Source organism: Notolepis coatsorum (assembly GCF_963971535.1).
Source record: "Notolepis coatsorum genome assembly, chromosome: 1".
In the NCBI taxonomy this organism is placed as follows: domain Eukaryota; kingdom Metazoa; phylum Chordata; class Actinopteri; order Aulopiformes; family Paralepididae; genus Notolepis; species Notolepis coatsorum.
In genome coordinates, this window is record NC_140165.1 from 143,941,671 (window position 1) to 143,954,277 (window position 12,607).

The following is a 12,607-nucleotide window of genomic DNA, read 5'->3' on the forward strand; positions in this document are numbered from 1 at the left end:
AACTGAGATGTGTCATCAAAAATGTCTTGGTTATATACTGTATACTGTATTAGTGGCACACTGGGGACGCATTCATATATATTAGTGGCATTCTGGGAAAGCATTGAAATAATAATGGGAGAAAATATAAGCCAGGGGCCCTTTTATCCTGTGGTACCCTACTATTATTGCTAACTTAAAATAATTTCAAATCATAAAATTGCAGTTACTTTAGGCCTACTCAAAAACTTAGTTTGAGTTAACCCTGGCCTTGTTACCTCATGTTCTTTTATTGGCTACTGTTAGATTCTGATGGTTCAGCCAGTATCACTTCTTCATCTGTTTGGCTTGTGTTATCACCTCTGCATCGTTGTCGTCGTGTAGTGTCTGCGTTGTGTTTATTTCCCTCCGTCTTGTCATACTGGCTGTGCAATCTTTGTCATTCCCCTTTAATGCAACTCCGTAACCATAAGTATTCACCACCTTCGTAAGAATTCAACACTCGACAGCGTGATACCTTTCTCGGAAAACGTTGTTTATTCCATAAACAAAACCTCATAATCAGATGGGAACCAATTCGTATTGTCCTTGAAAAGTCTATTCTAAAGATCTCTCCTTTCACCCCGCTCGGTGATCATCGCGGCCTGATGGTTATTCCAAAAGCCTGTCGTCGTGGCACTTCTCTAGTGCTGCCCCCCCCCCCCCCTCTCTGTGATGGGAGGAGGGAGCTGTCTCAAAGTCTCTCAAAGTCTCTGATGGTTCCTCTCTTCTGTGTGGTTCGTTTCTCAGTCTGCCTTACACCCGGAAGAAACTCACTTTTCTATATTCTCGCCATAGCAACGACAGGCCCGGCCTCTCTTCTGGTTGTCATGTGACGCGCTGTCATGGCAACGGTTTTTAACCTTTAACACACATTAAACTGCCGTTTCATTAATGTCAAACTCTCCATCGCTCTGACCCAAACCTCCTGCCGCTGTTATCAGTTGTTTATGTGCTGTGGAATGCAAACACCCTGCTCGCTGCTCCCACTGACTCCTGCTTGCCTCTAAACTGCCTCCCCCACTGTCACCATGCACAGCTGCCTCTCTGACCTGGCACCGTTAGATGCTGTCATCTCCCCCCAATATATACGTTACATACATTGAAAAACACCGACATCCTTCACTACTGTACAGCTATGAACCATGTGCATGCCGACCTGGGGTGGAAAGTAGGCTAGGCAAGGCTAACTTAAGTTATTACAGCATTTTCTTTCAAACTAATTTGGTCACTTGAGGCAAAGCTGTTCTGCAGGCTGTGTGATGTACAGGCGTAGAGGCAGCTCTGCTGACCAGTGTGATCTGTTTCAGTGTGCGAGGTCAGGGAAAACTTCAGCTCTGATTGGTCTACTTTTGTGGGGACAAACAGACAGACAGCTTTTTAAGGCGTTAGGCCCTTGGCCATAAAGGTTTGGCAGAAGTGCAACCTTGTTCAATCATTTGATCAGTCTTTGCACTATTTCAAATACTCAATGTTGTAAATATGGTAAATATTTATCCCTCTCAAAAACAATTCCTGATTTATTTATACTCAAAGTAAATTATACTCTTTCAGAATAGGTCATTGTTGCACTTGGAGTTGATTTTCATTATGGTAGGAATCAAACATGTAATGCCTACATTTAGGCTTTGACTTGCTTTCCATTTAGAAATGTCATGCTTAATACTGAGTTAGTCTTTTAGTCATTTCACATAAACAGCTGTTTACTTTCCCCTCACAATGTGCAAGCACTATTGACACAAAATGTATCACTTCCTGTGTTTAGAACAGCAAATGTAAAAGCATTCATGATCTGGGTATAGGTAGAACCACTATTGTGCTTTGAGATGCCTAATGTAAAGCGCTATATAAAATACATTTATTATTATTGTGTTATGTTATGTCAATTGGTGATGAGTGGCAAAATATTACTTTAACCTTTATTTACCCAATGTAGATTAATTGAGCACCCGCTCTTTTTCAGCAATGTCCACACAGTTCCACACATTGACACTGGCCCCGGACAACCTGTCTACTGTTGGCCACAGAGCAGCTCCATGGAGCAGTGGGAAACGGTGCCTTGCTCAAGGGCATTTCAGCAGCAGTGGGTGTTGGAGGCAGCGATGCAGTCGTGCACACACGCGGTTACACGCCGTTGTAGTAGGTCACTGAGGCAGAAGTGCGCGCAATGATGTGCACGTGCGCACACAAAAATGCATTCACAATTGTCACTGGACTCATCGCGCCGTGCTGCAAGTACCCGGCCGGCACTTATCACCTAGACTTTGCATAATAATAGGATACAGATAGCATAACAACGAGAAGAGCCAAACCAAAATACAAGCCCTGTAGGCTACCAATTGGTGGGGGGTTGCTTGATCTGTGGTCCCGACTGGAAGGATGAGACAAGTTGTGCTTCAGTCTGAAGGAAACTGTCCTTCTGTAAACTAACTCTAAGTTACATTGTTAATTTAGTTTGTATTTACTTTTCTAGTTTAAGTTAATTCAATTAAAGAAATTGTAACTACAATTACATTTAAAACATTGTTATGCATAATAATCATCTGTTCTGTGCGCAACCGAGGGAACATGTATGCGCGTTTGGGCAGTTCCCATATTACGACTGCACCACTGGTTGGAGGAGACACTGTAAATCTAGGGATCTAACCAGCGACCTTCTAGTCACAAGCCCGTTACTCTGACCTTCATAACCACTGCTGACTAGTTAAGAGAAATACCAGCAACATCACACTCGTGTTACATGACCCATTCTGGTCACAAGCTTCTATAAACCTTGGGTTACTGCTCATTCTCCTATGCAGAGTTGGACGATGTTCCACTTGCGTTCCACTGTCAAACATAGTAGGCTGTACAGGTGTAGAGACAGCACAATTGACCTATCCCAAGCTCCATCCTCTTAGATTGACAGAGGAAAACAACGCTTGTGATTTGAAGGTCAAGAAAAGAGGGAGAAGCTTGGGATAGGTAAATTCCCACATCAAAGGACACACGTTATAGGCTGCTTGCAGCTAATGGTGCCCCTTGATATCAAACATTTTATTTTTTAGAAGTAATTAGGTGGGAACAGGGTGGAAAGAAATTACAGAAGAGAAAAACAGCCACCATGTGAATATGATCAATGAACAACAAATGTTGAAACTTTCCCCCCAGAATGTGCAAGTGTCTGGTGAAGAAAATAAATACAATAAGAAATGTCCAGGTATCCCTTTAGAGCACTATTGATCATGACCATAGTGTCCCTTCAGGGGATCTGATGTATATTCCTTCACCCGCATGTTTCCTCAACCTCATATTCCCTCAGCTCCATGTTCACAGTGTCCCCTCAACCTCATATTCCCTCAGCTCCATGTTCACAGTGTCCCCTCAACCTCATATTCCCTCAGCTCCATGTCCCCTCAACCTCATATTCCCTCAGCTCCATGTCCCAACCTCATATTCGCTCAGCTCCATGTCCCCTCAACCTCATATTCCCTCAGCTCCATGTCCCCTCAACCTCATATTCCCTCAGCTCCATGTCCCAACCTCATATTCCCTCAGCTCCATGTCCCAACCTCATATTCCCACAGCTCCATGTCCCCTCAACCTCATATTCCCTCAGCTCCATGTCCCAACTTCATATTCTCACAGCTCCGTGTCCCCTCAACCTCATATTCCCACAGCTCCATGTCCCCTCAACCTCATATTCCCACAGCTCCATGTCCCCTCAACCTCATATTCCCTCAGCTCCATGTCCCCTCAACCTCATATTCGCTCAGCTCCATGTTCCCAGTGCAAGACATTGGGGTTCAAAAACATCGCATCAGTTGCCCACCTCAGCTCCTATAGCATCTGCCCATCCCTCAAATCAGCCGCATTCAGTTCATGAGAAATGTTTAGAATGAATTCTGGTCATATTTAAATATCCAAATACATTTGAGTGCACTAGAACCAAAACTGCTACCAGAAAAGGGACTAGTACACTGAAAATAAAAAACACATTTTCTCTTTTAGAACAAATACTTCCAGGCCCTCCTTGTTTCGTTGTCTTTCCTTCGTCTGTTTATTAAATAAAAAATGTTGATATTATTATCATCATTACCGATTCATATTGGGTGTTCATGGACAGTTTTCAAAACCCAACCGATTCAGTTGGACATAGAGACTTACATCACAACCTTCTGGACTGGAGTCAATTTACAACATACATATTAATGATGAAGAGGATGATGACCCCTTGGTAATTATTACATACAATGTAATGCGCCCCTAGGCTGTGATACATGGGCAAAACTTTGAGGCCATTTGGATGGGTAATTTTGCTAGCAAGTATGGATGATAATGCTTATTTACAAAAGTATACAAAATGTTGTACTTTTGTCCTTAGAGCCAACAATACTACACACAATAGTTTTGTCCCCGGGATCCAGACCCCTAAATTGTTGTCAGCTAACCCTCTTCTTCCCAGGCTTGACCATGTACTGCATGTGGATAAGGAACGTTTGGCTGACTGCTCTGCTAAGGCAGAGATTGAAAAAATTGCAAAACATTTGTTTGTTTGTATGACATGCGATTGTACCCCATGTGTATTAGTGCAAAGCCTCAGCACAAGGCTAGTTCAATTTAAAATGTTGGATATCCCATCATCATAGAATAGTCACCCCATAGTGGATTTTCCAAAATAACAAAGACCCATAGCCCTTTCTTTACCAAATTTAATTGAATCATATTAAGTTATTATAGGAATGTGAAAAAGGGGTTTAAGTGGGCATGGCTGACAGCAATCACAAACCCCCAAAATTCAAGGGGCTCTATGCAGGCTAAATCCCCTCTGTTGATGTAACCTGTTTGGGCAGGTGATCCCATATTGAGGTCATTACTTTGAAACCCTGAATGTTTTCCTTATGTTTCCGGTGGGCAGTTTATAAAGTAAATACTAAGTTAAATTCTTAATGTTGTCCTCATGTTTACAGTGGGCAGTTTGCAATATAGAGTCAATTCTAAGTTTAATTTCTAATATCGTCCTCATATTTTCGTTGGGCAGTGTATAGAGTAAATACTACGTTTAATTTCTAATGTTGTCCTCGTGTTTACGGTGGGCAGAGGAAATACTAAGGAGGACAGAAATTGAGTTGCACTTATGGAGTCCAAAAGCTGTTGGATGTGGTTTTCTAATTGAAAATAATATAATGGTAATTTCAGTTTTATACGAATTTTTCAAGGGTCCTCGATTCTAAACCAGGGGACCCTACAAGGGATCCCAAGCCCAAGGTTGGAAAAGGCTGGTGTAATCAATGATCTTGTCACAGTCAGGCACCTGGCGTTCAACCCTTAAGGCCTCTACAGATGACCACCTGCAAAATGTCTTTGCACTGGCCAAGCCATTGTTTTCCTATGGGGAGAGCAGTAGTGCCCAACTAGGTGGCAGCGCTACCCTTGGCGTGGTGCAGCGGTCCAAATTGCCACGAGCATTGCTCTCAAAAAACGTTGACCTCTATTGCCACTGACCTACCAATGAGAATACAGCTTTAAGCAAACTTCCAAACTGGACCATAGCAGTCTTTTTGACATGTGGGTTCCATGTCATTATTCTTGCGATACAAAAATCACTGTGCCGTTCTTTTTTCATAATCTTTTAGCATTACGGAAAAATGTGGTAGTTATTTCCTGCTGATTCACTGGCGCCAGAGGCTTCCGTTGTATCTGTAAACGTGTCTTGAACATCACACAAACCCTTGAAAGTCACATCTGACTAAAATGCCATGCTAACATCTGAGGTACATTTATTTTCCTGAAAAGTATTTTTTTCCCCTGAAAAGTGTCTCTACACATTTTCAGATATACTTGAAGCCAATGGCAGTGGTGAATCGGCAGAGAATAACAGTGAAAGATTATGAAAAAGGAACGGCAGTGATTTTTGTATCAAGGCAAGAATGACTTGGGATCCACATGTTTATAAAAAAGAAAAACGACTGGTAATCATCTCTTTGTGTTGGATCTGTAACACCACATAAAAGCTGACAATTTTTCTGATCTTTGCTGGAATTTTGTGGTCGTCTGTGCTCACAAAATAAACAACCTTCGTAATGGCGATCAACTTGATACCTGTGAACCTCCAAATGTCTTGATCATCTGAAGGCTCCAACTGCCAACCCTACACTCAACCATCACAGCGTGCAAACAATGTGTGCCATGAACTAACCACAGCATAATGCTGCCTTCAAAGTCTGCCGGAAAGTTCCTATTCCCATGTTTATAAGTCAGAAATATGACATGTCACGCATTGAAGTGCTTTTGGTTGAAAATAACAATATGGACGCTTGTTTGATCTCCAAAACCATGCAAATAACAAATGTAATTTATGTTTTAATAAGTAGTTTTTGAGGCAATAGTGATGACTTCTATGATAAATTATATTCACTAGACTAGACTCATTTGCGCTAAACTCATACAGTATTTATGATATTTCTGACAGCACCTGAAGGTGCCATAATAAGCACATTACACACTGGAAATATTGCCCATAGCCACTTGGTCAAAATATTTGCCAATGTATCAACACCTATAAAGTTTAAGGGTCCATGGCTATATTAAACGTATTCTGCCCAGAACCGAAACGTAGAACCGTAAATGTAGTCTCATGCCCTGGGGCTCATAGCTCATTAAAACATAATCCTGTTCGACCAGAGGAGGGCCCACAACCCATTCCCCAGCCACAGTTGAGAGAAAGGTAGTTATTACATAACTAACAGGAAATGGATCATGATGAATTCATTAAGTTTGCAGAGAGAAGATATAAAACAATAAAATATGTTACCATAGACTTCATAGTCAGACATCAAAGATTCTCATATTTAAAACTTTTCTTTTTCCTTGTTATTTTTGTTCGCCTGCTCCGTCCGTCCATCGCGGGGCGTGGCCATGTTGGATGGCTCAGAGAGAGTTCATATTTTACAGGAAGTCTTTTCTACCCACGCCATTGGAATTTATTATTCTGTAGATGTGTAAGCATATGCCGATCATGTGTGTGTGTGTGTGTGTGTGTGTGTGTGTGTGTGTGTGTGTGTGTGTGTGTGTGTGTGTGTGTGTGTTGTGAAGAGAGAGAGTAAGGGACTGAGGAGAACTCTATCTGTGTGTGTCTATGTTTCAGGGGGTTTCATTTATGTGTGCAGATGGTGTGTATGCATGTGTGTGTGTATATTTGTGTGCATGCGAGTGTGCACATTGTTCATGGTGGGTGGGTGCGAGTGTGTGTAAACGCTCTGTATGGGGTGTGTGAGCAACGCGTGTCAGTTGTTCTCAAAGAGTGACAGGAGATCGTCATTGTTGTTGTTGGGGAGGTCCGGTGGGCCGAGGTAGGACAGCAACTCATCTGGGTTGGTCAACTCAGGCAGCAACTACACAGAGACACAGACAGAGACAGGTTTAAGCCCCTACTTGAGGCAATAATGTGAAATTGTGGCGCCTGCTGGCCGCAAGCAGTACTTCCTCTGTTTTCAATACATTTCCCATATGGTAAATGGTGCATTTATATAATGCTTTTATCCAAAGCGCTTTACAATTTTTGTTCCCGACATTCACCCATTCACTCACCGATGGCAGAGGCAACCATGCAAGGTGCCAACCTGCACATCGGGAGCAATTTGGGGTTAAGTGGGGGGGACAGTGGCTTGCAAGGTAGAGCAGTCGTCTGGTAATCCAGAGGTTCCTGGTTCAATTCCCGCTCCTCCCGGGGGTCATCACGTCACATTGTAGCATGTGATTGCACATTGGTGGAAACTTTCAGTTTTGGCCGAAGTTATTACCTCGGATGTCAGAATTATTGGCCATTTGTTGCATTGTTAACTAGCCAACGTTTGATATATTAGTTGGTATATTTCCTCATCTTATATATTTAGAATTTTAATATAGACTTTAATAGAACTGACACCAAAGTCTGGCACCAAGCAGAGCATAGAAGGGTGGTATTCTGACGTGATGACCCTTCCTTTATTTTTATCCACTTTTTCTCCCATTTTTCTATATTTTTCTCCCATCCCAATTTCGTATCATCCAATTCAACCCTCCCCTGTCACGAACGCTGTTTCTTGCCTCCCACAAGCCGGCTGCAATGTGGACTAAGTCATACATAGCACAAGTCCCCTCCGGTACTTGAGGTAACAGCAGTTGCATCTTTTCACCTGCGCAGCTCGATCTCTCAGTGGCGAGGAGTAACGCGTGGGAGGCTCACGCTGCCCCCGACACTTCCTGATTCTACTGCGCAGGCGCACCAACCGACCTGTAGGAGTCGCTGTCCACAACGCCCGATCCCCACCCATCAGTTTCCCACCTCCTAATACGGCCAATGTGTATTAGTACGGACGACCAGCTAAACTGAAAGCAAATGTGGAGCGCTGGGCTCGAACAGGCAAGCCCAGCGTCTCCAGATTTCGCGGTGAGTGCCTTGCCCACTACGCCACGTAGCCGCCCATGACCCTTCCTTCTTTTATAGTTTCGTTGGTTTGAGGAAGAAAAAAGCCAAAATTTTATAGCCTAAAATTTACATTATCCCCCTTTTCACAGGGGAACTTTGAAGACCTCAGTTCTTGGGCTTTTACATTCCTAAGCTGAAGTTCCCCTCATGGGAAAAAAGGCTAATGTGTTCCTTAAAGAAGATGATGCAGCTGGCCTCTGGTTTCTACTCACGTCCAGAGATGGTTCTGGAACATCTGACCCCCCTGGGCCTCCCAAGCCAAAGGAGCTGTCTCCTTGGAGACGAGGGTTCTGGTTGCTACGCTGCATCATCTGATTGCCTTGGTTACCACCCCCCAGATGGGAGTTGCTATGGAGACCTTGCTGCTGCTGCTGCTGCTGCTGGGAGAGAGGAGAACCATGGGAAGTGGAGTCCAAACGGCCTTGGAGAGACATCTGGAGAGGAGAGGAGTCCAACAATAATTTAAGAACATTAAAAAAAAATAAAGAATAATAAGATTCCCAACATCAATGTATCCTTTTCATACAACTGTGCCTTTATATGCTCTTGGTGTAAAGTACGTACTTGTCCAGCCATGGGGTGCGCTGAGGGTTTGTCTGGGGTGAGCAGGCCGCTGGGGAGCTCAGACTGGTAGGAGAGAGAGGGGGGACCAGAGGAGAACTCTATTCCAACGCCAGGGGTTCCAGGACCACCACTGCCAGGGAAATCTGTAAACCCACCTGGCTGGTTGGAGTAGGCTGAACCTGAGGAGAACAACATGCACATTTGACCCACTTTATTCTCAATTCTCTTTTTTCAAATATTACTCTAATGGCGTTTCTGCTTTATTTATATAATACTCAGTGGAAAGAGACAGGGACAGTAGAGAGAGAGAGACAGAGAGAGAGAGAGAGATAGAGATAGAGGGTGATATGCGACACAGGTCTAGAACCAGACTCAAACTCACAGTGTGATGAGTATGTGTTGGGCGCCCAGTGAGCACCCGTATTGTTCCATCTGCACATGAAGCACAAAGGGGTATGTATTGTAATCCCCCTTGTAGTCTGTTTGTCCATAACCACAGTAACTCATGCATCTTTGATTCAGTTTGGCTCAAACTTGGTGGATAGTTTGGAGGGATGCATCAGAATATATCAGGGTTAGAAAAAAAAAAACTTAAATGATTTTCTGGGCTTTTTTTTGTATTTCGGGGGCACAGCATTTTTATGATAAATTAACATAAAGATTATAAAACATTGTCGACACTTTTTTTTACAGTCTTCGTCCCTATGTTTGATAACATAATGTTAATGTCTCTCTCCATATATAGGGCTCTACGCTAACCTTTTTCCCAAGGAGCACATGTGCTCCTAAATAAAATTGAAATAAATAAAATCTAAATAAAAATTTAGGAGCACACAAAGAAATTTAGGAGCACAGTGAAAATTAACAGAGTTTATTAACAAACTATTTATTACATGCATATTATACTGTGCGTGTGCATACTAGAGATGGGCGTGAGTAATCGTTACTCGTAGCTATGAGAAAAATCGAAATTATTAATAATTTTTATGGAAAAAAATATATAACATTTCTTTCATATATATATTTTTTTTACATATTTGTTCACATGTATGTGTAAGATTATAACTGTTTGTTGGTTTCCTTAAACATATATGTGAATGAACAAAAATAAGTAAAAAAATTAAAAATTTAAATTTTTATTTAAAAAAAATAAAAATCTCCTTTCGAGTAATACACTATCACTCGAGTATAGCATGCGATCAATCGATCTGGATTTTTCTTTAAAATGCCCATCCCTAGTGCATACTAAGGGTTAAACATCTGTGCAAAGTGTCAGGGGCTTTTCTTGCCCCCCTTAACTGATTTTCGAGGGCATTTGGTCAATTTTCGAGGGCATTTTGCCCCAAGCCCCCCTTAATTTCGAACCCTGGAATATATACAATACCAAACTCAAAAGCAAGTGGAACTCTTGGTCTCTGCTGCGGCAAAACAACAATCCACTTGTTATTAGCCGTTTAGCAGCTAACTTCTAGATGCTGCCCAATATGTTGTGGCCCGCGGTCATACTTTAATAAGAGTCAGATTTGACTGTTGAGAACACGAACTAGACGCGAGCCCCCACAACCCAGATAAAGCACGGATAGGGCAGCACCCATGGAACGTTTATCTTAAAGAAACATTCAAATGATGGAGATGAAAATATATTCACAGGACGAGTGCATTCTAGTTGCAAACTAGAACCCTGTTTGCATGTTGACCATCAACACCCACACTCCTCCCTGGTCGTGACAGACATGCTCTTATCTTCAGGACTTATACTATATATTCATGAGCCAAATTCTTTCCATTCCACCATTTGTATGCAATGTATTTAGTTGGATAAAAGTTGGCTAAATAGGCCTGCTTGTTTTTCATTAAATATGTTGTGATCCTTTGCCCATATCTATATCATACGAAGTTGATTAAAATGTTCGAACATGCAGATTGAGTTGTTTTGCTTTTTGTTATTGTTTGTTTGTATTCATTGCATGTTCGAAATAAAGATTCAAATCAAACGTCCAAAAAAATAATTTATCAATGATTATCATTAAATGACGACCGTGGTCAATGAACTGTGGCATTGCACCATGAATGAATATGCTTTTTATTATTATTTGAAGGGCTCGGGCTACAGTTGATACGTCCAATGCAAAGATCTTTATTAGATTACGGAGAAATAACTTGTGCAAATGCCTGCTTTTGCAGGAGATTGTAACTGAGATTAAAGCTTTAATAACCTAGCACTCCTGCGGACACAGGATGAATGGTTGACTATGAAAAATGGGGCAAATGCACCCCGTTAGGTTCACAGTGAGCCAAACACCTGCACTATAGAATAGGTTCACAGTGAGTGAAACATCTGCACTATAGAATAGGTTCACAGTGAGCCAAACACCTGCACTATAGAATAGGTTCACAGTGAGCCAAACACCTGCACTATAGAATAGGTTCACAGTGAGCCAAACACCTGCACTAGTTTAGGTTATTTCTTAATCTTTTACCCAGGGACAGTGCACATTAATCAACATCTTCAGTTTCCACATCAATGTAAATGTGCCAGAATTAGCTAATGAGCTAGTTTTCATCTCTAGTCCCTGCCTAACATGCACGTCTTTATGGTGTTGGAGGAAACTAGAGTACCCAGAGGAAACCCACACAAACACAGGGAGAACATGCGAACTCCACACAGAATGGCCCCCTGCTGGGGTTGGAACCCAGGACCTTCTTGCTGTGAGGCAGCAGTGCTAACCACTGTGCCACCGTGCCGCTATAGAATAGGATCACAGTGAGTAAAACACCTGCACTCTTTAGATTACTTGGTGTTCTGTTTAATATTTATGACAGGAGAATGGGTTTACAGGTTGACTTGTGCTGTAGTGCGGGTGTAGCATCTCTTTTTTATTTAAAGCCACCCAGTGGGAATTAGCACATGGAACAGAAGGCCGACCTTGACTTATGAATATTAATGAGCATGTCAGCAGACCAGGCAGACCATACTCATCCCTTCCCGTTTTCTGAAAGCCTATTTCTGTCCCCCATACTATTTATATGAGTTTACAATAACAACATCCCCCGCCCCCCCAAACCTTTTCCCTTGGTGTATGGTGAAATTTTGAATCCACTAGTTATTGTGGCCAGGAGTATAAAAAAATTTATAAAAAAAAAGCTAGTCTCATGTATCAAGGATATTTGATATGAAGGAAGATGATGATAATAATCATAATACATCAGATTTATATAGGGCTTTTCCACATGCTCAAAGACACTTAAAGGAACACGCCAACTTTTTGGGAAATTAGCTTATTTGCCATCTACCCTGGAGTTAGACAAGCAGATACATACCCTTTTCTTCTCTGTGCATGCATTAGGCTTAGGGAACAGCCGAACCATTAGCCTAGCTTAGCGTCATTCACTGGAAGTAGGTGTGCCAGTGTAGCCTAGTTCCCAACAGTCATGAAATACACTCCAAATCTTTCCTGTAAACATGTTGTGACCCATGTAAAAAAAAAAAAAAAAAAAAAAAAAGTCTAATTTCTTTTTTCTCCACGTGCTAAATACACAGGTCACAACATGTTTACAGGAACGTTTTGGAGCTGT

At 42.1% G+C, this 12,607-nt stretch overlaps 1 protein-coding gene across 4 annotated transcripts in view; it reads right to left on the reverse strand.

The window, feature by feature from the left end:
• Nucleotides 1-4,036: 4,036 nt before the first annotated feature.
• The window catches only part of LOC311243444 (zinc finger MIZ domain-containing protein 2-like), an 80,288-nt gene continuing 71,717 nt past the window's right edge, over nt 4,037-12,607 (reverse strand). For all 4 annotated transcript variants that reach the window (XM_084332677.1, XM_084332675.1, XM_084332676.1 and 1 more), the window contains 3 exons: nt 9,032-9,210; nt 8,680-8,901; nt 4,037-7,391 (listed from right to left, as the gene is read on the reverse strand). In XM_084332677.1, the coding sequence (XP_084188803.1) occupies nt 7,284-7,391; nt 8,680-8,901; nt 9,032-9,210 (509 nt within the window). In that variant the 3' untranslated portion in view covers nt 4,037-7,283. The remainder of the gene's footprint in view (nt 7,392-8,679; nt 8,902-9,031; nt 9,211-12,607) is intronic.